Source organism: Lolium perenne, chromosome 4 (genome assembly GCF_019359855.2).
Source record: "Lolium perenne isolate Kyuss_39 chromosome 4, Kyuss_2.0, whole genome shotgun sequence".
NCBI lineage: Eukaryota > Viridiplantae > Streptophyta > Magnoliopsida > Poales > Poaceae > Lolium > Lolium perenne.
This window is the reverse complement of record NC_067247.2, coordinates 272776194-272803957: the sequence shown is the minus strand read 5'-3', so window position 1 is coordinate 272803957 and position 27764 is coordinate 272776194. Positions and strand designations below refer to the sequence as shown.

The 27764-nt window shown below is 43.9% G+C and overlaps 1 protein-coding gene across 1 annotated transcript; it reads right to left on the bottom strand.

Annotated features, from left to right (window-relative positions):
- Positions 1-6952: 6952 nt before the first annotated feature.
- LOC127295448 (ricin B-like lectin R40C1) lies at positions 6953-8832 on the bottom strand. Its single transcript, XM_051325404.1, has 4 exons — positions 8455-8832; positions 7808-8323; positions 7481-7709; positions 6953-7283 (listed from the first exon to the last, which is right to left on the bottom strand). Coding segments are annotated over exons 1-4 (1050 nt in total). The 5' UTR covers positions 8758-8832; the 3' UTR covers positions 6953-7281.
- Positions 8833-27764: the final 18932 nt, after the last annotated feature.

The following is a 27764-nucleotide window of genomic DNA, read 5'->3' as shown; positions in this document are numbered from 1 at the left end:
TTTTGAAAAAGGGTATTTTTCCCAGAAAAATACTATACTCCTTTTTATTCCAAAAACTATAGAGATAATCCTATAATTTTCAATTATTTTTTGAATGATTAAAGGGATTACCAAGTAAATAGTTTTACTTTGAATTATTGTACTTTGTGTGAATTAAAATGGTTTATACTTTTAAATCAACTGTAAATTACCGTCAAAGACATAAATCTTAAGTACAACCCTAAATTGCTATAACTCAACGGGGTAAAGGGATTCAACATAAAATAATCCATCCATGATTGCATTATTTGGATTTTATAACATTGTCCTTACCGGACAATGATGCTTCTTACAGAACCCGAGGTCCAGGTTCCATCAACTGCATTGAACTACACTATCTCGCAGTCCACAGGCAAGTTCACCCTTGCTCATGTCAACTTGATTATTTTCTACTACTTTAATGCAAAGCTATATACTTATCATTCCTGCATCACAAATAAAATGTTACTTTCCAACTATGAATATGACTATGTGGCTGGCAATGGAACCATGGTATGTGTTGATATGGTGGAGGTTCCATTGCAATGGGTTATATCACCCTAGGATTAAATTACCAATGTCGTCCAGTGATTCTAGCGCCGTACAAATCGCGTTGACCATGAGATCTATAATGGCTCTGGGGAAGCCAGTCGTATCTTTTCCCTTCTGCACGCCAACGGATTGGTAGAGCCGGCGGGGTGTTGGAGGCACTGCCGTAGGTTGGGATGGCCTTTTAAATCCCCATCCATTAGTGATGATGGCTCTACGATCTATGAAGGATTGTCCGGAGTACACCATGAGTAAAGCCGTATTATCGGGGGAAGTCTACTGGAGGTGTACGGTTGGACAAAAGGGTGGGTTTGCAGTCGCGGAGAAGGCGGTGTGGGCTTGGATCTTTATACCTGGCCTCACACCAAAGGAAGTGTGAACGGGGGCAAGTCCCTGCGGATGGCAAAAAGGGTGAGATCTCTTGTGGGAAAAGTAACGCACCTCTGCAGAGTGTATCAAATTGTGGCTGTCACTCCTTGTTCCGGGAAGGGAACTGCGAACGCGGCAGGAAAGGAACTCCACGAAGTTCTAGTCAACCTATGAAGACTGACGGGCATAGTTTTCATAATAAAAGCAACCTTTTGAAGAAATGATTTCAAAACATGCATTGACCTGCGATTTCCTGATCAATGGTCGTAGCTAGTGCATCAAACACCTTTTTATTCTTTTAGAACTTGCTGAGTACCTCTGTACTCACTTTCTTTCGACACCCTTGCTAGACTGTGATCCGGAAGTGGAGGCTATCAACGATGGAGCACCAGAAGGAAGTTACGAGCTGGTCTATGAAGAACCCGATCTTACCGGCAGAGTGGAAGGCGTGGACTATGGGATAGTCTACGGATCCGATGATACGGAGGTGGAGGAGTAGTGATATACCTAGCATCATAGAGCCGAGCAACGTAGAACTTACCTAAATAAGTTGTTGAGCTCTCTTAATATTTAGTTATAAGTTGTAATCGTACTTAAGTAGTATCTTAGGGTGTTCTCATAGGACCTGTGAGAATACCAACTTGTTAAGACAATGTTTGTAATAAAGTATGGAGTGTTATGACCTGCAATGTTTCTGTTGTACCACTCTGAGGGATATGGCAAATTGTGAAGAAGTCCCTTCGCAAAGATCATATCAACGACTTGTATACTACAACATGCAGTGGTATGCTGGGTCACCGCATGAGGAGCATAGGGAACTTAGCCTTGTACTTCTTGGCAAAGAAAGCAAAGTCGCGCCATGTCACTAGTTGAAGTCATCTCTTCCTCTTCTTCAATCTCATAGTCTTCCTTGCTTTCATGATCGGCCCTAGCTTTGAGAGCAAGGTTGTGTGGCGCTTCATGGTTGTGTGAGGCTTCATCAACACGGTTCATTGCCATGAGCCTCTTTCCCGCTTTGGCCATGTTTTCATTGGCGGCCACATAGGAGACAAGATCATCGGAGTTGAGGTCGGCACTCTTGGTCATGATTTGCAAGTTGAGTGCAAGGTTGGTGTCTTCTTGTTTGACGGCAATCATAGCAATGACCTTGGACTTTATGAATGCTTCATTCATCTCGAAGCCGTCATTGTACTTCTCAACACCGAGTCCCTTGACCCTTACTCTAAGAGCACCGAGTCTTGCATAAGCATCGGCCACGGACTCTCCTTCTCGAATCATGAATTGATGAGCCTCTTGCTTTGCGGTCTCATAAAGAGCGGATTGGATCAAATCGGTTCCCTCTTGGAGTACTACGATTCGATCCCACAACTCTTTAGCGGACTCTATGTCATTGACTTGATCAAGGAGCTTGCGGTTGATGCCACTCCTAGTCTTGTCACGGGCGGAGGCGTTGAGTTGACGGTTGTAGAATTCGGTGGAGGTCAACCGAATGGGATCTTGTGGCTCCCGGTATCCATGAACAATGATCTCCCACAACTCCACGCTGCAGCTGCGAATATGAGATTCCATAGAAGATTTCCAAAAAGGAAAGTGAGTTCCATCAAAATGGGGAACATTCCCACTATGGTTTATATGAGGCATGGGTGAAGTGTTTTTGGGATAGTCATGGTTGACTTCGTGATAGCTCCCTAGTGAGGCCGAAGCCGTACTAGGAGGCCGACTAGTCAAGTTCTTAAGCATGGTAGACATCTCTGCCATTTGGCTTTGTAGCTCATCCTCCTTTTTCTTCTTCTCGGCATCATATGCCAAGAATCTAGATTTCATCTCTTTAACCGAAAGGTTAGAGTTTTCATCTAGACCCTCGAATAGTTTTTCCATCTCACTCTTAAGGCGGTGAAGCCCTTAATAAGAGTCCAGGCTCTGATACCAATTGAAAGTATAGAGATGGTAAACCTAGAGGGGGGTGAATAGGTTTCTACAGATTTTAATCCTTTCTTTGCAATATTAGGCTTTGCGGAATATAAAGGTGAGCCTAATGCAAACTAGGTGAAGCAACCTATATGAAGATACAACTATCTCGAGCACGAAGGCTCTCTCAGGCAGTTTAAATCACAAGTAAGGAGTTCGGTTAGAGATAACCGATAGCACGCGGAGACGAGGATGTATTCCCGTGTTCCCTTGCTTTGCAACAAGGTACGTCACGTTTGTAGGGGTGGAGGTCCCACGAAGGATTCCCCACGCCACGAAGGCTCACCCTATTCTCCGGAGCCTATCCCACGAAGGAATAGCTCACTCACTTGTGGTAGACTTTGAGGTAGCCTCCAAACCTTCACAATCTTGCCCGGAGCAAATCCACAGCCCGGATGCTTCCGGACTCCTCTTGCCCACCTAGGGTTTCCAAGGAACCCTAGGAAGCAAGCTTCTCGATGAATACAAGGGGGAATGAGATTTGGCTTGGTAGAACAGTAGATCGGGTCCTCCTCTAGTGATTCCCCGGAGGGATTTGAGTTTGGGTGGAGGAGGAGGGAGATCGGAGGCTTTTGGTGTTTCTAATAATGGAGTAAGAGAGAGAGAGAGCTCAAGAACATCTTGTAGTATGTTGCCTAACCCTTCCAAGGTAGGAGAAGGGGTATTTATAGTGTTCTTCAAAATCTGGCCGTTGCAACTTGCCACCTCAGCATTTTCCTCGACAAACCCGGTTGACCGGACCACAGACCGGAGAGCCCGGTCGTGAGGCCGGTCAGACCGGATCAGCGAACGGATCCCCTTTGCGTCGTCCTGGCGCTCCTTCGGTTGGTGGCCGGTTGGCGCCCGGTCGACCGGACGGAGCGCCGGACCCGCCGGTCAGTAGCCTGGTTGACCGGGCGGCAACCGGATCTGCTGGCACTTCATTTGAAGCTCGGTTGGCGCCCGGTTGACCGGCCAGCACGCCGGACTGGCCGGTTGCTGGCCCGGTTGGACCGGGCTGCAGACCGGATTTCTCCTGTAGACCCTTTTTTGATTATTGTCGAAGTGGGGGGTCTCCTTTAGCCTTCTTATTCCTTTGATACACCATTTACGCCTCATTGCCTAATACCTGAGATTATCCTTATAAACATATTAGGCCAAATACTTTAGCACGGTGTCATCGTTACCAAAATAATGGATAAGGGTAAAATACCCTTACAGATTGAAATCACAATATCCTTACAATGGTCGCCAATTCTCAAGGAGATCTCTATTACAATGGTGATGGTTATGGCTATGGAGGAGATGGGAGATGAGATGGATGAACTATGGTGATGGATCTCCTTCGGTGTGGTGCAGATGGATCTGGTGGATGGCGGCTCTGTTTGGAGACGAATGGCTCTCTTTTCAGTGTCGATCCCTTCACAAAACTTATAGGGTTTGACCTCGAGAACGCAGCGGCGCATGATACGGGCGCACGGTATGGGCGAGGCTTGCCCGTACTAGTGCCCGTTAAAGCTCTTAGAATCGCCTTTCCGAGTGTAGTCAACTTTGTCATGCTCCTGACGCGATTTTCTTCAGTAATTGCAGGTCCATTTGTCATTATGACGTGATTTGTTGCAGAACATCCAAAAATAGAAGACATTGCACATATTTGCATTGATTTTTCATTACTCACTAGTTAAGAGGTAAACTTAGTCAATTTCTTGACTTAGCTAAGGGTTTAACCGCGAGAAAATATGGCGTATTTCACTGCCATCAAAGGTCATGCTCCACCATGATACTATGAGATCAATTGGCACCTATATACCAAATAATATTATCTAGCCGATGATATATATCTAAAATGGGCGACATTTATCAAAACAATCTCGGTGCCATCAGGTTAGAAGAATTCCCACTTTGCTCCGTGACAGGAGGCTTGCCGAAAGGATGCCGAGCTGGTATTTGGTGTTCTCCAAGTTCAATTTGCTATTCTTCGGTACCCTGCTCTAAGCTAGTCTCACGATCAAATGTGAGAGGTGATGCAGGCTTGTGTGATCATGCACAACATAATCATCGAGTATAACCGCAAGAATCGAGCCAGAACATATATTGGTCCCTATGACCCTCTTCTCGAAATAGGCTTTCGCCCCGCTATATTAATATAGCAACCAAGATACAACAAGCTTGCTGGGACCGCAGCACAACCAAGCCCAAACAAAAAGAAAACGAGCGATAAGAGAAACAAATGCCGAATACGGCTGAGCAACGAACACGAAAACGACTCGCAACCGCTGCGCCCTCCGGAACAGTACCACCACGCCCCTAGCAGTCCAAATCGCCGCATACCAAGCAACATCTTCAACAAGGAAAAACGACGACGCCGCCGCTGCTGCCCGGACAAGTCCTAGGGTTTCCCCCGGTATGCGGAGGTGATGGGGAAGAGGTACACGCGACACCCTTCAGGAAGGAAAGACGGCACCCGCAGGCGTCGCCGCGTCGGTGTCGAACAAGCCGACACGGATTTCTCCCGACCCACAACGCCACCACCCCGAACAATCCAAACTGCTCCACCTCCTGTCGTCCACCAGCGTACGCCACCACGGTCTTGAAGCCATTGTCGCTGTCGCTCAAAGGTCACCAACGCGAGGCCTAGAATCAGATAAGGCGAGTGCAAGGTCGGAGATAGCAGCAGCACAACCACGCCGGAGGGAACAACCTCCACCGCCCGAACTGGCGGCAGTCGACCGGACGTAGTAGCAGAGACCAAGTCAAGCCCGAACTGGCCCGTCCATGTACTCGCTGCCACGCTGCTACTGGTCGGATGTGTGCCGCCGTCGCCACCCCTGCCACCACACCTCCGCTGCTTCCAGGAGAACGATGTCAAGCCAGGGGCTAGAGGCCCGCCCCAGCCCAGATCGGGCCCAGATGGGCCCAGATCAGGGCAGAGCGAGCGCCGCCAGCCGTCCGGCCACCCCGCCGCCCCCGCCCGCGGCGCCGCGCGTCACCTCCCAGGACTGCGGATACCACACCGCGGATCGACCGCCGCCGGTCGAATCGCACCGCCGCCATCGAGAGGCCGCCCGCGCCTCCGCGCGACGGGTAGAGGCGGCCCCGCGCCGCCGGCACCGCACGGACAACGTCCGGCGGGCCACGCCGACGGCGGCGGCAGGAGAGAGCTGGGGGAGGAGCTGGGCTGAGAGAGCTAGGGTTTTCGCCCGTCGCCCGCGGGGGGGGGGGGGGGGCGAGCGAGCGAAGCGGGGGCGTTTTTTTTTTCCGTCCCTATGACCCTCTTGCGGGGGTTGATCACGAGGTCCGTGCAGATTTTGAACATACGTGGAGGATCAAAGACTTATCAGCAAATGCGGCGTCGCCTTAATCTAGCTCAACTTATTATATTTGCTTGATTTGTTATTGTTTGCTCTATTTTAATTTGGAAAACAGTTTTAGGAAATATATTCATTTGTGTGATATGTTTAATAAATCGGTTGTATTTTTCAGATACTTTAACAAAAAAAATTAGATTCTCGTTTAAAGAGCGACTAGAGAGAGACACACGCCTTAAACACAACACTAGATAACTGCGTCCCTTAAACGCTCAATCAGCTATGCGGCGCCATGGCGGATGGGTTGGTGGAATGGTGGTGGAGATGCCCTCTCACCCACCCAAACACAAAACAAGCTGCAGAACACTTGTCACGCATGCGCGTACTGCCATAGCCATGAATGCAGGGACGGTTTTCACCAAAGTCCAAAAGCCTATAGACCTAGTAATAAAATCACCAAAGTCGAAAAGCTCCAGGACGAAATTAAATGTCAGCAGGAAAGCTACAGAGCTGTCTTTTGTACTACCTCCATGAATGCAGTACGATGGAGAGGATATACCTATTTGATGCTCGAGCAGAGAGAAGAGTTGTTTGTGGCGCTGACAAGTGGATCCCGCGAGATGTGGGACCCGTCTGTCAGCGACCCAAAGCCAGGAAAAGTAACGTTCTGCCGAAGTCAGAGAGTCCGTGCCGTCTAAAACGAGAACCCAAAAGCACGATGGCAATCGACATGTGAAGGTGCAGATCAGCAAGCGTAAACCTGGACGATAATTACCATTCGCATAGATGAAAGGACGGCACCACAGTACATAGTTTCTCATCAACGATCCAAGGTCTGGAAAACAAGCACTAGTGCCAAACGCTTACATCAGATAGCTCACCAAAGACACTGAACTCTTCTCATTTCGCTCACGGAAGCAGGACTCGACGACAGGACCGACACTAAAACACAAACACTCACGAACACATCACCGCCACTGACCACAAAGGACCTTTTATTCTAGCGACACGGCAGCAGATCACACGCTGATCTCTACCAACTCCGGTGAGTCATGGTGGCGATGAATGCAGCTCCAGCGGCATGACACGTTTCTGCAAACACAAGCAACAATAAAGCACGTTATTAGCAATATAATACTGCAACAAGAACGCAAAAAGGAGATTCAAAAGATGGCAGGCAGATGAACCATCAGTTTCTACAGGCTTCGATTTTTTATGACGATGCATGCTGTTGAACTAAAATATGTTCAAAGTTCTCCAGTAAGCAAGGTTGTGCAGCCGACACTTACACCAGGGGAGGATCTTCCAGCGCTGGTTGTCGCCCTCGCACCACTTCCAGAGCGCGAGCGCGGTGCCGTCGCGCACGCCGCCGTGGTCCTTGTCGCCGTTGAGAGCGTCGAAGTTGAGGTAGATGTTGTTGACCATGCGGATGCAGCGGAAGCCGGCGCCCACGTCGCGGCTCTCGGTCCACAGCACCGACTCGTCCTGGTAGTTGGGGTTGTACGGCACCAGCTTCACCTGTTGGGTTCATCATCATCGTAATCATTCAGTATCGGCCTCTCAGATCTTCACCCCAGCACAGATCTAGTATCTGTATGCAAGTGAAGGTTGCTTACCGGGTGCCCCTCGCCCTGGGAGTGCTTGATGGCCTGGCCGGTGACCTTGTTGACGAGGGCGAAGGCAGGGTACCCCTCCTCGTCCTTGATCTTGTTGCTGTGCCTCATGTCCTTGAACCAGTGCTGGTGGTCGTCGCGCGGGTTGGTGGGGGCGAGCACCACCTCCCCGTTGCGGACGGTGGCGCTGAACCCCTCGTCGGCCTTGCAGAAGATGCGGACGGTGGGCTCGGAGGAGCCACCCCCGCGGGGCGCGTTGGCGCCGCCGCCCGCGGCGTAGGCCTCCTCGCCCCAGGGCAGGATCTTCCAGCTCTGGTTGTCGCCCTTGGCCCACTCCCAGAGGACGATGGTGGTGCCGTCGTGCACGCCGCCGTGGTCCTTGTCGCCGTTGAGCGCGTCGAAGTTGAGGCGGGTGTTGTTCACCATGCGGATGCAGCGGAAGCCCTTGCCCACGTCGCCGCTCTCCGTCCACATCACCGACTCGTCCAGGTACTCAGGGTTGTACGGGACGAGTTTCACCTGCACGCCCCAACAAATCATCACTATGCCTCCTCCATTTCTAATCTAACTACTGTAAAAATTTCTAGATCTAGAAGACGAACAGGCTACAAATCGTTGGATCAAAACAGGGGAAATAAAAGCGGACGAACCGGGTGGCCCTGTCCGAGGGAGTGCTTGACGGCGAGGCCGGTGGCCTTGTTGACGATGGCGAAGGCGGGGTTGCCCTCCTCGTCCTTGATCTTCTGGCTGAAGCGCATGTCCTTGAACCAGTGCTGGTTCACGTCGCGGGGGTTGGTGGGGGCGAGCACGACGTTGCCGTCGCGGACGGAGAGGCAGTAGCCCTCGTCGGCCTTGCAGAAGAGCTTGAAGGTGGGCTCGCTGCCGCCGGCGGTGGCCGGGGCCTGGGCCGGCGGGGGGTTCTGGCCGTGGTGGTGGCCATGGTGACCGAACATTCTCGGGGGTTTTGGGGAGGGTTGGTTTGTGCGATCAACTCAGGAGGATGATTTGTGTTTGTGACGGGGCGATGAGAAACTGCGTGGGCTTGGGTCCCATTATATAGAAGGGGACGCTCAATCGCCGCATAGTAAACAAGAGAATCCGATGTGATTCGTGATGTTTCTCCACGCACTACTGGTGTCTACCGCGTGAATGGCCCGTTAGTATGACATGTAGGGACCGCCAGTCGAACGATCTGGATGGTAGCTGCGCACCGTCCATTTCTCCCAGGTGTCCATTTGCCGTTTAATCCTCAGTCATAAAAAGACACTGTGACACCGCAGTGAGGGCAAAATTATTATCGTCCGCACACGCGATGTCTTTATGCACAACTGTACCGTTGCAAATGAGTTTCTTTTGTGTACAGGTAATTTTTTTTTCACAGCTTAGCTTAGGGACATGGATCCTCTGATTAGGGCAACCGTGCTATGCACGGATTTCCGGTCACTGACATGTGGGGCCCATGTGGTATGCCTGGCCCCACATGTTAGTGACCTAAAGTCCGAGCACGGCACGATGGGCCCCACATGTTAGTGATCCAAAATTAGGGCATGGTAGGGTTGCCCGTCAGAGGATTTTAATCCTTAGCTTAGACTAGAGCATCTCAAATGGATATTAGGGCCACCCGATAGAAATGAGGGCTCAATCATGGCCCTCAAACAGGCTTTGGGTCCTGCGTGACCTAAAATATCACCTAGCGCACCATACTGACCCCAATCCACAAGGGGCTGCCTGGGGGGCCAGACATAAGTGGCAACTAGGTAGACCAGCCCTACTAGTGACACAACCAAAATCTATTTTACGTTCCTTTTTCTCCACTCCTCCCATTTTATTTCTCATGCTCGATGTTCTTCCGTTCACGCTCCCATGCCCTCATCACCCACACACGACATTTGTCATCGTCACTATGTCGTCGAAGCGGAAGGCGACATCAAAGACGGTGAAATGTTTGATGCCCTACAAGAAGCCTCTTACTCAGAAGCCAACGAAGATGCCTCAGGAGGCCTAGGAGAGTGTACGGGTACATTACCCCTAAGTGTGTTTTCGGTAATTAATGACAATTCTCTATAGACTAGTGTTTTCATTGTCTTTATATGAAGGAATATTCCATAGGTTCTATTTCTTAAAGTCCATATGTTGGATTCAAGTTTGGATGACATGCATGAATATAATGTTATACCTTTGGTATTGCCATCAAGATCATTGATTTGAAGAGAAGAATATGATATGATCAAGAAGAAGAAATAAAGATGGAGTTCTTGTGTGAAACTCAAGTCAGCCATGCTCTAGCTTATGTGTTAAGCAATGAATGATCAAGATATTATGCTAGAGCATGAAGAGATACAATGCTAACCAAGACTAAGAGTAAAGATTGAATTTAAGTTGTTCTACACATGAAGCATAAAGATTGTACCACTTTGGATTATGTGATCTAGCTTGTGGGCGGTAAGCCTTGTCAATTATGCTTCATGAGCTAACCCACTATATATATGCATTTGTGTTTTCTATGTGGGTTAGGTATCTTTCGATGGTCATGCATCAAGAGTATGATCTCATATAGCCCATGAGAGGATGGCATCAAGCTTGGATGTCATCAAGGTTGTGAAGGGCAAGTTCAAGATGTGTATATCGAGAAGATCATGCTTGAAGTTTGCCGTCCATTTGGTGAAAATGGACTTGTGAAGATGTGCATCAACGGAGCTTTCCCATAGTGGTGTATGGGGGAGCAATCATGAGTCTTCACGAAGCATCAATGATCAAGTGAGCATTCCGGCTTGAATGAAGCATGAAGCGTGATCATCAAGATTAAGCGGGATGCCCAAAGCAAAGGTATGATCTTGCTAGGTTTTCCTTTTACCGGTCTCAAGGTGGTTGTTGAGAGACCGGTTTATAGGATAGATAGCTGCACTATCAAAAGAGGCTTTCAGTTGAGTAACTTGATCGCATCGTCTTAGGGAGCTCAATCATTTGATTCTTTGCATCTCTATATTGTTGTTGCTTCTCGGTGTTTATTTATTTGAGGTTCTTGAGCTTGTTGCTAGCTTTACAACAAGTTCAAGTTCATCTAAAATGGAATTCGTATGCATCTTCTATGCATAATGTTGTAGACCTTGTTTTTGTGATTTCAATGAGCCTAAGATCATCGAAATCGGAGTCCCGATGTAAATTTGTCGCATTTTCGATGTTTGGCTCGGTAGGCTGGGTGCTGCTGCCGGGTAGGTCGGCAGCCAGTCCGGCCTGTCGGGCTCAGTGCCGGGTTGGTTCTATTTTTGCCCCAAACGGTTATATTTTGATGGGCTATAAAATGGGCCTTCTTCCCCATTGTTCTAAGGGTTCTTGAGCATATTTTTGATCACCATTGTTAAACCTCTTGAGCTTGCTTCCTCCCCTTTCTGTCCTATAATTTTTGCATCTTTTTAGGGCTTTGGAAGAGATCTAGATCTACAATCCCCACCAAACAAATCCTCCTCTAAGTGACGAGAACTTCTTGGATCTAGATTTTGGAGTCATTGGTTGAGCTCCACCATTGTTCTTCCACTCTAGTTCCCCCATAGCATTTGTTGCTTTGGTGGTATTTGCGAAAGAAGAATTTGAGAATTTTCTTGGTGTTCTTGCTTTGCATCCTTGCATAGTGTTGAGCTCTCCATTACGATTAGTTCGAGAGAAAGACCATGAGCTTGTTACTCTTGGAGGGTGACCTCCTAGTTGGCTTTGCGGTTGGTGCTCTGGTGACCTCTTCGTGGAAGATTGTGAAGAGGCCCGGGCTTCTCCTTCGTGGAGGTTGTGAAGTAGTTGTGAAGCTTGCCATCTCCGGAGTGGAGGAAAGACTAACCATAAGGGAAAGGCCTTTGTCCTTAGTGGAATTGGCTTGGAGAAGAAGGTGAGCCTTCGTGGCGTTCAGGAAACCTTCATGGTAGCCTACATCTCTCCAACGTGACGTACCTCAGCTTGTGTGCGGGAACACGGGAATATATCTTCGTCTCCACGTGGCTCGGTTATCTCTATACCCGAGTTTATTTTCCTTGTTATCGTGCTTGAAGTACTTATATCTTGCTATCACTTGTGCTATATATATATCTTTTGTCTATCTTGCTTATCTAAGTTGTTGTTGTTGCACTTAGTTGAGCCTAGCATATTTAGGTTTTGCGTTTGTAAAATAAACGTTAGTTTAATTTCGTATTCTTACAAGCCAAAGTCGTAATAGTTTTTAAAACGCCTATTCACCCCCTTCTAGGCGACATCTCATCCTTTCAGAGAGGTACTGCATTCGGTGGTAATACGCAAAGGCAGAAGGCAGATACAGACACAAGAAGTCCGAGCTGGAAAAGGTGACGGCGCAATGCGCATCCTGAAGCCATGGATTGAACCTAGACATGGCCACCAGAAGGGAGTTCGTTGCCATCCCTCCACTCGAGGAGCTCGCTGTCGTCCCTCCAATAGGGGAGCTCCAAGAAGGCACCACCACGATGCTGCGAACAAGGTTCTCCCCCAACTAGTCCTCCAACTTCGCCAATTGCGAGCATGGTAGGTTCAATCCTAAATCCATTTTTCCGTCGATCACATCCAATCGCTATCATGGTTTGGAAGACGGAATAGAGCACCTCGACCTCAACAACCCCTATGACACCCGGCTTTTCCCTTGCAGGCTTGAAGGGGGACATGGGGCGCTCATGTTTGGTGCTTCTGACGATTTTAAATTCGGCAACATATTCGATGGAATGGTGCATGGTGGATTTTCTTCCTATGAGCTACGTGATCGCTGGCATTGACCGCTTTGTGTGCATAGCATAGGATGCTAGACTGGCGCATGCATTGAATTTGTGTGTAGAGGGACAGTGACGCGGCCCTTCATGAGATTATCAAATGCAACTTATGATGGTGTGGCCAATATCGGCGCCATACAAAATTAGGAGGGAGAAGAAGAGGATGAGGATGACGAGAAGATGGGGCGATGGTGGAAGGGGATAAAGAGGAGGAGGGGGAAGAAGAACCCATCGCCTCCATCGATGGTGGGGCAAGGAAGGGCAATGGCAATGTCAAGGCGGAGGAAGCCGAGACCCCAAGTGGAAGTTATTGGATGACATGTGCTTGTGCGATTCTTGGAAGGTCATGAGAATGGATTCCATCACCAGCGGCAATCAAATAAGTGGCGCCCATCGGAAGAGGATCAAAGCCAAGTTTGATGAGCATAAGTACCCGACAAAGAGTATCGCAACATGCACATGAGATGCAACACAAATACGATTGTGTATAGGTGAAGTATCAACCAAAAGTGGTTGAACAAATCCCACGGCTACCCTGAGAGTATTCGTGAGAGGCATACGAGTGGCAAGTCACAGAGGGATCACGTAAGTGCTCTTGCCGTTTGATTTGGCATTGTACATCCCGGCTAAGAATTGATATGTATCTTTGTTTAGTTGATCATGGTCGACGACATGTACAAACGGCTCAACAAAGACAAGGCTTCCACCTTGATGCATTGCTTCTCCAAGCTCCAAGAATGCTAGAAATGAAGGATTGTTCGGATGGCTCTTAATAAGAAAGACAAAAGTGGGTCGTGCAAGGCATCGGCGGCATCAGTGAGATGCCCCATCGAAAACAAGAAGGCTAAGGTTGTTACGGCGGCACAGTCAAAAAGGGTGCAATTGGCGGATGATAAGTGCCTCGTTGAGGTGACACCGGGCAAGGCCGCGAGGGATATGAAGATCGACGTGGGGCAGTGGAAGGAGATGTTGCACAAACATGCCATCAAGATTGATCTCGAGAATGAACGAGTTGTGGTGAAGAAAGGGACACGATATTTCGTTTTCATGACCTCCGACACGTCGAACATGGACAGAGATAAAGGCGTGGTACATGGAGAAGTGGGCCGCCATCTTGCAACAACGAAGGACATTGACCACAACTGCGGGCACAATGTGATGAAAGAGCCCTCTGCCATGGAGGGGTCGTAACCAACCCCGACAACATATGATACTTGTTCTATTTGATTTCCAATCATTTTACTGTGGCGTTGTAATGTATGTCCATGCATGGCAGTGTTTTCGTGGCGGCTACTTTAAATTATGGCCGAGACTTCATCTGTTTATGATTTCGAATTGAAAAAATAGGCTAAAAAGATTTTAGAAGCGTTATATTAAAAGTGTGATTGGGCAAAGATGCTTCCATATGCGGCCGTTGGTGCCGACGTCCCCATAATTTCTCCGGCTTTTTTATTAGATGTTGTAGGGGTATTTGTGTTTACCGTGGAAAAAAGGATAATTGTAATATCCCAGGTTTAGAGGCTACAAAATGACAGAACACCAAAGTGTAAACCCTAATAGCACTTAGCTCCTATTTATAGTAGCCCTTGTTCTTATTTAACCTATCCTTCAAAAGTTATTCTTTTGAAGTAAATATCAATCAAACCATAGAAATCCTAGTTCTTATTTGAGATACTTACTATTTCCTAATCAACATGTTCTTCAAGAGTTATTCTTTTTAAGTATAACATAAATAATCATCAACCATGTCCTGTAGAACTTAAAAATTGACAACTGTTCTTTACATTTTATTCCACTATTATCCTTAATTGACAACTGTTCTTTACATTTTATTCCACTATTATCCTTTATATATATGCTTGTTATGTTGCATCATATTACTTGCTTATGATATTAATATAACCACATCCTAATAGAACCTTGTTTGAGAACCATTCTAAAAGTATAACACACCTAAAGAAACCTTTACAACTCATACATCCTAAATCATCAAGGTTAGTTACGCTCGGAATGATTGCATCTCATACTATGCATGATAGCATCTTTGCCAGTTCTTTAAACATTGTCCTTACCGGACAATGATGGTATTTCAGAATTTGGAGTTCTCCCGTATCAAAGCTTTTGCCTGCATACAGTCAAGAAAGGCAAGTTCATCGCTTGCTCATGTCATTTGATTATTTTTATCAAATTATATGCAAAGTACTATACTTATCACTCTTCCATTGAAAAGCAAATATTATTTTACAATTATGAATATGACTATGTGGTGGGCAATGGAACCATGGTATGTGTTGATTGGTGGAGGTTCCATTGCACGGGTACTATTCATCTAGGATTAAGTACCAATGCCGTCCAGTGATTCTAGCGCCGTACATATCGCGTTAACCATAAGATCTATAATGGATGTGGGGAAGTCAGCTGTATCTTTTCCCTCTCGCATGCCAACGGACTAGTGATAAGGGTTGCCTGGATCGGTCTATCTTTGGTAAAGGTGGGGACATGTGGTCTGTCACGGTCTACCATTAGATACAGGGGAGGGCAGACTTATTATTGGTCTATGAAGGATTGTAAGGGTTGTCTGGATCGGTCTATCTATGGTGTATAGGACAGGGCACATGAATTGTTCGGAACGGTTTACCTTAATGGTATAGGTGAGAACAAGTGTCTGGGTCGGTCTACCCATAGATAAAGGGGAGGACAGACTTACAAAAGGGTGGGTCTGCGAGGTCTCGGAGAAGACGTGGTGGGCTTGGATCTTACACCTGGCCTCACACCAAGGAAGTGTGGACGGGAAAGTATACGCCTGGTTGGCAACAAGGATAAGGTCTCTTATGGGAAAAGTAACGCACCTCTGCAGAGGGTATCAAATTGTGGCTATCACTCCCTGTTCCGGGAAGGGAACTACGAACGCGGCAGGAAAGGAACTCCGTGAAGTTCTGGTCAACCTGTGAAGACTGACGGGCATAGTTTTCAGAATAAAATAAACCTTTTGAAGAAATGTTTATGAAAACTTGCATTCGCCTATGACTTTCTGGCCTGTGGCTGTAGCTAGTGCATGATACACCTATTTCCTAATATGAACTTGCTGAGTATGCTCGTACTCATCCCACTCTTAAATCCCCTGCTTAGCTATGGAGGCACCGGAGGATAAGCTACCGTGGAACTCGAAGACAAAGGATTCAACTGCAACAAGATGAAGAAGCCAATTAAAGAAGTCAATGGAGTCAACTTCTGTATCAGCTAGAGTGGAAACTTAGATTAGTACTAGACGGGAACCTTTCCCTAATCCTAGCACCTAAGTAGCTAGATGTCTATAGCAAGCCAAGTAGTTCTTAAGCTTGAGTTAGCAATAAGTTAGACTATGAGTCGTTCTTCTGGAGCTTATTTGAAGTTTTACCTCACTATAAAGTAGGAGGTTTTGTTGATCTTCTGTAAACAGTTTGTGTATCCTTCTATAGACATACCTTGGACTCACATATGTTTCTGTTGTACCACTCTGAGAGATGTAATATGAGTGGAACGGTGTTTCACTCGTGTTATGTCAACGACTTGTGTACTACACCATGCAGTGGTACGCTGGGTCACCACAGCTGGTATCAGAGCAAATGCTTTGACCCTAGGATTAAAACCCTTTAAAGGAGACATATAGGTTTGGTAGTGTCTATAGGAAGTGTCTTAGCTAAGTCCACCATGCTAAACCAAATATTCTTTTGACTTGAGATGGGTATTCACTTGAGAATAATCCTGACACACTTGAGTCAATCTTTCTTATCTATCTTTCTTAAGTAAAGTTAGTTAGTTATCTTGATTCATTTCAAATAATTAGAACACCATTGAAGCTTAAGATAATGGGTGGTAGTAGACCACAGTTGGTATACAATTCATGGTAGTCCAAAGAGAGGATACAACCATAAGGAAGATATCCTATTGGAAGAAGTATACCAATGCATGTTATGGTTTAGTAAGAGTCATTTGAAATGCCAAAAGACTGTTATTAAGTAAAGGAGATAAGTCATACGAGGTAGTTTAGACCTATGATGAGTCAATCATGGGAGGTAAGTAAGAGTGATAGGAGTTACATGAGTCTGCTTTCAATAATAAACTAGGTAATCATATATGATTCACTTGAGAATCGTGATGTGATGGAGTAGAACATCATAAGTGAGTTAACAGAAGTACGATGAGGAGTAGGATTTAAGGAATAGTTCGAAAGCTTAGGCCTTAAAATCCTAGAGACTGTGCCAAGTATGCTCGAACCAAAAATGATAGTCAGAAGAAGGCTTTATTAGAGCATAGTTTATAGAGAAACTTGGAGTTATTGGTGGTAGACTTTAACAAACATGTGTTTAGAGTAACCATGTTATAGTCACGAGAGGTTATGGGAGGTTAGTTTTCAATTGAATGGAAGGTAAGTTAGTACTTCCCAAGGAAATTAGGTCAACCAGAACTATTTTTGGACCAATTTGTTCAAGTTTATTTGATTGCAAATGAGCAATCGAGGTAAATACTGAGATAAATAGTAGAAATCCATATATATGTGCTAAGTATCACAACCTAAACCTATCTTATGTGGTGTTATATACTACGCATCTGAGCCTGATGTTTAGGGATGTCTTACCCAACTATTATATTCAGGCATATAAGGATGTGTATTATAAGCACAAAGCTGGATCTTCTTGGATTTTATTGGATTTTCATTGTCTGACTAGATCCATACATGAAGTTTGACTTTGATATGCAAATGCATGTTGCAATATCAAGCTCTTACTTGATGTTATAGGTCTAGAAGGTAAAGGTATTCGTGTGAGGAAGTGACGAATTCTGAAGATTTTGAAGACAAGATGAAGGTTCACTGGAAGAAGGAAGTACAGTTGTGGGAAGCAACCACACTACATCAAAGGAAGGACTAATCAAAATTCACTTTTATCCTCAATTGAGGGGTACTTCAACAAGGAAGTACCACGAGAGTGAGAAAAATAGTGAATATGGAGAAGTAGAAGTGGAGTCATATTCATTATGGAAGAAGGGAATGCAAGTGTAGTCACTTACGATACTATCTTTATAGTGTCAACAAGTGGTTCTCTTGCAAAACAAACCCTCAAAGAAGGAAAGTGGACAAGTTAAGTCGCAATCGATATAATAAGACTGCGACTGATATACGATAAACGTGAAGAGGAAGCATTGAAAGTAAGGTAGATCTTAACTAAAACTATAAAAGTATCCGCATCTGGTAGGTAGATGTTGACTTGAACCATAAATGGTTCACAACGGGTATCAAATAAGCCACATCTGGTGCTAGTTAGTTTTTAGCTGGTATCGGATAGTTCACAGCTTGAACATTCCTTTACTCGAAAAGAAAGAGGAATTCCGCAGCTGGTATTCCGCAGTTGGTATTTCATAGCAGGTAACCATTTAGTCGGAGGATTCACATCAGATACCCACAACTGTGTTGATACACCACAAATAATTCTTCGTAAGACTCTAGAAAAGTACAAGCTAACAGCCAGACCAAGACCAATTCTATAACCTTGGAGTTTAATGATTAGAAGAAAAGGAGTTTAAAGATCATTAGTAAACTCCAAGGGGGAGAGGAAGTCTGAAGGAGAAGTATTAAGTTAAATCTTTAGAGTATGATAGACGAAGAAGAAGGTCTGAACTGAGAGGAAGTTCAATCTTAATTTTTATAAGGTTGTTGGGAAGTATCCATATAAAAGTACTCTCAGGAGGATGTCAGATCAGAAGCCGAGATTCATATCTCGAAGAAGTAAGGGTTAGACCCTAACTTAAGCGGGTAATTAATAATTACTCAGAAGTAAAAGAGCTTAAGTAAGTCTAAGATAATGAAGTTGAATGAAGAAGATGTCGGTGGACAATCAAAGATTAAGAAGGTTTAAGACCGAAGGAGTTTGACCATACCAAAACATAAGCCTATTAGAAAGATTCCTTTCATGGAACCTAAAGAAACCAAAGGGAGGATAACTAGCATAAACTAGAAGCCATGATTGGATGGACTAAATGAGTCTAATCCATTCGTAGGAATAAACCTCAAGACCATGTCTATTGTAAATACCTTACTAAGTACCATTACTTTCGTTATGGTAGTAATGGAAAACAATACCCTACCTTAAATAAATCTTTTAGAATTAAGGTTTGGGCATCGCAGCTGGTATACCGTAGTGCCATATTACACCGTAGCTGGTAGAATCAAGTCTTGGGTACCCAGATAGGAAGCTATCACCACAACCATTAGTAAAGTCCATTAGCATAAGAAGATGTCCTAATGCAAGAATCTTTGGAGAGCGGGACTATAAGCTTAGCGTGTTGGAAGAAATTATAGAATAGAAGAGAGTATCACTGCCAGAAAATAGAAGATTCCAGGAAGGATCTGAACAAGGGATATATTCAACTATACCTAATGAGATCACCATGGAGCTTGAAAGGATTGTGATCTGTTCAAGTCAGTTTTACGTTCCGGAACATGAGAGCGTTCGAACTTCGGGACGAAGTTCAGTTTAAGGGGGAGAGGCTGTAATATCCCAGGTTTAGAGGCTACAAAATGACAGAACACCAAAGTGTGCATTGCATTCATGCATAGAAAATCCGAGGAATTTTCGCGCTTTTAAATAAAACTTACCACAGTAATTGAAGTTTCACTTGACTTGCTGGAACTGAAGTAGATCATCAAGTCAAGCGCTATAAACTTCATTGTGTTCTTTGCTAAAACCATGTTTTGGGTAGATATGATTTGATCTATGGGCTAGATCAAATGGAATTAGTTTTACAACAAACCACACCTTAAGTAAGGGTCAACTATAAGATCTTATAAGGGATCTCAACATGACATTCCTTACAACAACACATGAATAAATATTCAACTATAACTCAAAAGAACACAATTAATTGAGAAACTATTCTTTACCTATCTTTTCCATGTCTTTTACTAAATAAATATTCCTACCATGAGTCACATGGTATATCTTTTCAACTACAAGAATTGAATCCATGTCAAGGACATTCCTACTAGTTCTTTATTAAACCTTGACCATTCCAACCTTGTTTTCCAACTCATTCCATTAAACCTTAGAAAAAGGAGAGAACCATTCATATGCTTATATTATCAATTGGGTAGAACCTAGTTTAATATTCAAACCCTATCTATGTGAGGTAAACCATTAATGCTAATTAATGCATAAGGAGTACAAGTCAAGTACTAAACCCTACTTGACCTAGCTAACTGATACGACTCCGACGTATCGATAATTTCTTATGTTCCATGCCACATTATTGATGATATCTACATGTTTTATGCATACTTTATGTCATATTTATGCGTTTTCCGGAACTAACCTATTGACGAGATGCCGAAGGGCCAGTTGCTGTTTTCTGCTGTTTTTGGTTTCAGAAATCCTAGTAAGGAAATATTCTCGGGATCGGATGAAATCAACGCCCAGCATCTTAGGATTGCATAAAGCTTCCAGAACACCCGAGAGCCGCCAGAGGGGGGCCACAGGCCCACCAAACAGTAGGCCGACGCGGCCAAGGGGGGGCCCGCGCCCCCCTGTTGTGTCGTCACCTCATTGACCTTCTGACGCCGCCTCTTCGCCTATATAAAGGTCCCTGACCTAAAACACGATACGGAAAAGCCACGGCACGAGAAACCTTCCAGAGCCGCCGCCATCGCGAAGCCAAGATCTGGGGGACAGGAGTCTCTGTTCCGGCACGCCGCCGGGACGGGGAAGTGCCCCCGGAAGGCTTCTCCATCGACACCACCGCCATCTTCACCAACGCTGCTGTCTCCCATGAGGAGGGAGTAGTTCTCCATCGAGGCTCGGGGCTGTACCGGTAGCTATGTGGTTCATCTCTCTCCTATGTACTTCAATACAATAATCTCATGAGCTGCCTTACATGATTGAGATTCATATGATGATGCTTGTAATCTAGATGTCATTATGCTAGTCAAGTGGATTTTACTTATGTGATCTCCAGAGACTCCTTGTCCTACGTGTGTAAAGGTGACAATGTGTGCACCGTGTGGGTCTCTTAGGCTATATTTCACAGAATACTTATTCGCTGTTATGAATGGCATAGTGAAGTGCTTATTTATATCTCTTTATGATTGCAATGTGTTTTGTATCACAATATATCTGCGTGCTACTCTAGTGATGTTATTAAAGTAGTTTATTCCTCCTGCACGGTGTAATAGTGACAGTGTGTGCATCGTGTAGTACTTGGCGTAGGCTATGATTGTGATCTCTTGTAGATTATGAAGTTAACTATTGCTATGATAGTATTGATGTGATCTATTCCTCCTTTCGTAGTGTGAAGGTGACAGTGTGCATGCTATGTTAGTACTTGGTTTGGTTATGTTGATCTGTTATGCACTCTAAGGTTATTTAAATATGAACATTGAATATTGTGGAGCTTGTTAACTCCGGCATTGAGGGTTCGTGTAATCCTACACAGTTAGTGGTGTTCATCATCCAACAAGAGGGTGTAGAGTCTAGCATCTATTTATTTATTCTGTTATGTGATCAATGTTGAGAGTGTCCACTAGTGAAAGTATGATCCCTAGGCCTTGTTCCTAAATACTGCTATCGCTGCTTGTTTACTGTTTTACTGCATCTTTACTTCCTGCAATATTACTACCATCAACTGCACACCAGCAAGCACTTTTCTGGTGCCGTTACTACTGCTCATATTCATTCATACCACTTGTATTTCACTATCTCTTCGCCGAACTAGTGCACCTATACATCTGACAAGTGTATTAGGTGTGTTGGGGACACAAGAGACTTCTTGTATCGTGATTGCAGGGTTGCTTGAGAGGGATATCTTTGACCTCTTCCTCCCTGAGTTCGATAAACCTTGGGTGATCCACTTAAGGGAAACTTGCTGCTGTTCTACAAACTTCTGCTCTTGGAGGCCCAACACTGTCTACAAGAATAGAAGCACCCGTAGACATCAAGCACTTTTCTGGCGCCGTTGCCGGGGAGGAAAGGTAAAAGGCACTCATACTCCGGTCCCAGGTAACTAAGTACTTTTCTGTTGCCGTTGTGTTTGTGCTCGAAGCTATTTCCTTTAGATCCTGCAATTGCATCTTTTTGTCTCTTGTTTTACACTAGTAAGGCTAAATGGAGAACAACACAATGAGAGATCTTTATGAACTTTATCTTGAATTAGGACATGATGTGTTTGAAGATAAAATTAAAAAACCCATGGAACTTATGCATGCTAATGGGAATGTTATTAGTATGAATGCTTTGAACACCATTGTTGCTAATGCTATGGAAGAATTTAAGCTTGGGGAGGTCGGTTTTGATGAAAATGATCTCTTTAGTCCTCCGGGTATTGAGGAGAAAGTTTATGTTGATTATGATATGCCTCCCATATATGATGATTATAATGATAATGGTCTTTTGGTGCCGCCTACTATGGAGGATAAATTTAATTATGATTACAATATGCCTCCTACACTTGATGAGAATAATAATGATAGCTACTTTGTTGAATTTGCTCCCACTACAACTAATAAAATTGATTATGCTTATGTGGAGAGTAATGATACTTTTATGCATGTGAATAAGAATGCTTTATGTGATACTTATATTGTTGAGTTTGTTCATGATGCCTCTGAAAATTATTATGAGAGAGGAAAATATGGTTGTAGAAATTTTCATGTTACTAAAACACCTCTCTATATGCTGAAATTTTTGAAGTTACACTGGTTTTATCTTCCTGTGCTTGTTACTTTGCTCTTCATGAACTTGTTTATGTACAAGATTCCTATGCATAGGAAGCATGTTAGACTTAAATGTGTTTTAAATTTGCTTCTTGATGCTCTCTTTTGCTTCAACTCTTATTTCTTGCGAGTGCATCATTGAAATTACTGAGCCCATCTTAATGGCTATAAAGAAAGCACTTCTTGGGAGATAACCCATGTGTTTATTTTACAAAAGTACATTTGTTTTATATTTGCGTCTTGAAAGTTATTACTACTGTAGCAACCTCTCCTTATCTTATTTTATTGCATTGTTGTGCCAAGTAAAGTCTTTGATAGCAAGGTTGATACTAGATTTGGATTACTGCGTAGAAACAGATTTCTGTCTGTCACGAATTTGGGCAGGGTTCTCTGTAGGTAACTCAGAAAAATCTGCCAATTTACGTGCGTGATCCTCAGATATGTACGCAACTTTCATTCAATTTGGGCATTTTCATCTGAGCAAGTCTGGTGCCATTTTAAAATTCGTCTTTACGGACTGTTCTGTTTTGACAGATTCTGCCTTTTATTTCGCATTGCCTCTTTTGCTGTGTTGGATGGATTTCTTTGTTCCATTGACTTCCAGTAGCTTTGTGAAATGTCCAGAAGTGTCAATAATGATTGTGTTACCTCTGAACACATGAATTTTTGATTATGCACTAACCCTCTAATGAGTTTGTTTCGAGTTTGGTGTGGAGGAAGTTTTCAAGGATCAAGAGAGGAGGATGATATACTATGATCAAGAAGAGTGAAGAGTTTAAGCTTGGGGATGCCCCGTGGTTCATCCCTGCATATTTCAAGAAGACTCAAGCGTCTAAGCTTGGGGATGCCCAAGGCATCCCCTTCTTCATCGACAACATTATCAGGTTCCTCCCCTGAAACTATATTTTTATTCCATCACATCTTATGTGCTTTGCTTGGAGCGTCGGTTCGTTTTTGTTTTTGTTTTTGTTTGAATAAAATGGATCCTAGCATTCATTGTGTGGGAGAGAGACACGCTCCGCTGTTGCATATGGACAATATGTCCTTAGGCTTTACTCATAGTATTCATGGCGAAGGTTGAATCTTCTTCGTTAAATTGTTATATGGTTGGAATCGGGAAATGCTACATGTAGTAATTCTAAAATGTCTTGAATAATTTGATACTTGGCAATTGTTGTGCTCATGTTTAAGCTCTTGCATCATATACTTTGCACCTATTAATGAAGAAATACATAGAGCTTGCTAAAATTTGGTTTGCATAATTGGTCTCTCTAAAGTCTAGATAATTTTTAGTATTGAGTTTTGAACAACAAGGAAGACGGTGTAGAGTCTTATAATGTTTACAATATGTCTTTTATGTAAGTTTTGCTGCACCGGTTCATCCTTGTGTTTGTTTCAAATAACTTTGCTAGCCTAAACCTTGTATCGAGAGGGAATACTTCTCATGCATCCAAAATCCTTGAGCCAACCACTATGCCATTTGTGTCCACCATACCTACCTACTACATGGTATTTCTCCGCCATTCCAAAGTAAATTGCTTGAGTGCTACCTTTAAAATTTCCATTATTTACCTTTGCAATATATAGCTCATGGGACAAATAGCTGAAAAACTATTGTGGTATTGAATATGTACTTATGCACTTTATCTCTTATTAAGTTGTTTGTTGTGCGATAACCATGTTCCTGGGGACGCCATCAACTACTCTTTGTTGAAAATCATGTGAGTTGCTATGCATGTCCGTCTTGTCTGAAGTAAGGGAGATTTACCACTCATTTAATGGTTAGAGCATGCATAATGTTAGAGAAGAACATTGGGCCGCTAACTAAAGCCATGAATCATGGTGGAAGTTTCAGTTTTGGACATACATCCTCAATCTCATATGAGAACATTAATTGTTGCTACATGCTTATGCATTAAAGAGGAGTCCATTATCTGTTGTCTATGTTGTCCCGGTATGGATGTCTAAGTTGAGAATAATCAAAAGCGAGAAATCCAAATGCGAGCTTTCTCCTTAGACCTTTGTACAGGCGGCATAGAGGTACCCCTTTGTGACACTTGGTTAAAACATGTGTATTGCGATGATAATCCCGGTAATCCAAGCTAATTAGGACAAGGTGCGGGCACTATTAGTACACTATGCATGAGGCTTGCAACTTGTAAGATATAATTTACATAACACATATGCTTTATTACTACCGTTGACAAAATTGTTTCTTGTTTTCAAAACCAAAGCTCTAGCACAAATATAGCAATCAATGCTTCCCTCTGCGAAGGGTCTTTCTTTTACTTTTATGTTGAGTCAGTTCACCTATCTCTTTCCACCTCAAGAAGCAAACACTTGTGTGAACTGTGTATTGATTCCTACATACTTGCATATTGCACTTGTTATATTACTTTACATTGACAATATCCATGAGATACACATGTTATAAGTTGAAAGCAACCGCTGAAACTCAATCTTCCTTTGTGTTGCTTCAATACCTTTACTTTGATTTACTGCTTTATGAGTTAACTCTTATGCAAGACTTATTGATGCTTGTCTTGAAAGTACTATTCATGAAAAGTCTTTGCTTTATGATTCATTTGTTTACTCATGTCATTACCATTGTTTTGATCGCTGCATTCATTACATATGCTTACAATAGTATGATCAAGGTTATGATGGCATGTCACTCCAGAAATTATCTTTGTTATCGTTTACCTGCTCGGGACGAGCAGAAACTAAGCTTGGGGATGCTGATACGTCTCCGACGTATCGATAATTTCTTATGTTCCATGCCACATTATTGATGATATCTACATGTTTTATGCATACTTTATGTCATATTTATGCGTTTTCCGGAACTAACCTATTGACGAGATGCCGAAGGGCCAGTTGCTGTTTTCTGCTGTTTTTTGGTTTCAGAAATCCTAGTAAGGAAATATTCTCGGAATCGGACGAAATCAACGCCCAGCATCTTAGGATTGCATGAAGCTTCCAGAACACCCGAGAGCCGCCAGAGGGGGGCCACGGGCCCACCAAACAGTAGGCCGGCGCGGCCAAGGGGGGGCCCGCGCCCCCCTGTTGTGTCGTCGCCTCGTTGACCTTCTGACGCCGCCTCTTCGCCTATATAAAGGTCCCTGACCTAAAACACGATACGGAAAAGCCACGGTACGAGAAACCTTCCAGAGCCGCTGCCATCGCGAAGCCAAGATCTGGGGGACAGGAGTCTCTGTTCCGGCACGCCGCCGGGACGGGGAAGTGCCCCCGGAAGGCTTCTCCATCGACACCACCGCCATCTTCACCAACGCTGCTGTCTCCCATGAGGAGGGAGTAGTTCTCCATCGAGGCTCGGGGCTGTACCGGTAGCTATGTGGTTCATCTCTCTCCTATGTACTTCAATACAATAATCTCATGAGCTGCCTTACATGATTGAGATTCATATGATGATGCTTGTAATCTAGATGTCATTATGCTAGTCAAGTGGATTTTACTTATGTGATCTCCGGAGACTCCTTGTCCCACGTGTGTAAAGGTGACAATGTGTGCACCGTGTGGGTCTCTTAGGCTATATTTCACAGAATACTTATTCGCTGTTATGAATGGCATAGTGAAGTGCTTATTTATATCTCTTTATGATTGCAATGTGTTTTGTATCACAATATATCTGCGTGCTACTCTAGTGATGTTATTAAAGTAGTTTATTCCTCCTGCACGGTGTAATGGTGACAGTGTGTGTATCGTGTAGTACTTGGCGTAGGCTATGATTGTGATCTCTTGTAGATTATGAAGTTAACTATTGCTATGATAGTATTGATGTGATCTATTCCTCCTTTCGTAGTGTGAAGGTGACAGTGTGCATGCTATGTTAGTACTTGGTTTGGTTATGTTGATCTGTTATGCACTCTAAGGTTATTTAAATATGAACATTGAATATTGTGGAGCTTGTTAACTCCGGCATTGAGGGTTCGTGTAATCCTACACAGTTAGTGGTGTTCATCATCCAACAAGAGGGTGTAGAGTCTAGCATCTATTTATTTATTCTGTTACGTGATCAATGTTGAGAGTGTCCACTAGTGAAAGTATGATCCCTAGGCCTTGTTCCTAAATACTGCTACCGCTGCTTGTTTACTGTTTTACTGCATCTTTACTTCCTGCAATATTACTACCATCAACTGCACGCCAGCAAGCACTTTTCTGGCGCCGTTACTACTGCTCATATTCATTCATACCACTTGTATTTCACTATCTCTTCGCCGAACTAGTGCACCTATACATCTGACAAGTGTATTAGGTGTGTTGGGGACACAAGAGACTTCTTGTATCGTGATTGCAGGGTTGCTTGAGAGGGATATCTTTGACCTCTTCCTCCCTGAGTTCGATAAACCTTGGGTGATCCACTTAAGGGAAACTTGCTGCTGTTCTACAAACCTCTGCTCTTGGAGGCCCAACACTGTCTACAAGAATAGAAGCACCCGTAGACATCACTAACATTTGATGGTAAGTGAGAACCTATTCTTCTAGTAATTATAGAGAGGCAAGTGTTGTGATCATTACAACTTGGTAATAATCATAAACCCTAGAGGAAACCTACCTATCCCAATAACTCAAGCTATATGTGTATACTCAAGTATATGGACCAATACTTTGATCATTACAAATTGGGTGATGATCATAAACCCTAAGAATCTAGGTGAGTGTGATGAGAGGATAATAAAGAGATATTAGTGAGGAAGAATTGATCAGGTCTAATGCATGATCTTACCTTATAAATTGAGACGATAAGTTAAACCTATATATGTGATCAATAGATCTCATTATTCTCATGAAATAATAAGTATAGTACTAGTAATTAACCCAAACCAATCCTCATGCCTTATGTAGAGGAGTATGAAACCATACTCAACCTTTGGTTATCCAAACACTTAAGTTAAAACTAGTATTGCCTTGATACAAGACTTATACCTAAGTAAGGAGGAGTAATCCTAGTCAATTAAACATAACCCTAATTATTGCTAACATCCTAAACCTAGTGGTGTATCACCTTGGTGATCACTACTAAAACCCTAGACCACATTTGAATTTCAATCCAAGTATCACTTTGAATCATCATAAGTAGAACCCTGCCATGCTTCATGTCTATTTAATACTTCAAATAGTGAAGTATTCCCAAAACCCTAAACCTTGTCATATGGAATCAATTCCACATAAAATAATATGTCCTAACTTGTGCATCCCAATTAAACCCTAAGACCATACCCTAAACTCAAGTACTAGTACATAATTAGTTTGTCAATCAATAGCAAGGATTTTAAATAAACCTAAATTAATTTCCATGCCTTTAGAAATAACCATACACATAAAATCATGACACAACCCCATCATCGTTACCATTTATTTTAAAACCTAGCCATAATTAAAATATATGTGAACCATTAATATTGCTAAGTACTAGCACAACCTAATCATGTGTTTACCA

Bases quoted from the DNA above. Each gene is read 5' to 3' on its own strand.
- LOC127295448 (XM_051325404.1), bottom strand. From the start codon at position 8,757: ATGTTCGGTCACCATGGCCACCACCACGGCCAGAACCCCCCGCCGGCC. The intron at 8,324-8,454 runs GTTCGTCCGCTT...TGGGGCGTGCAG, and splicing joins CCCTCGGACAGGGCCACCCG to GTGAAACTCGTCCCGTACAA. The intron at 7,710-7,807 runs GTAAGCAACCTT...TGAACCCAACAG, and splicing joins CCCAGGGCGAGGGGCACCCG to GTGAAGCTGGTGCCGTACAA.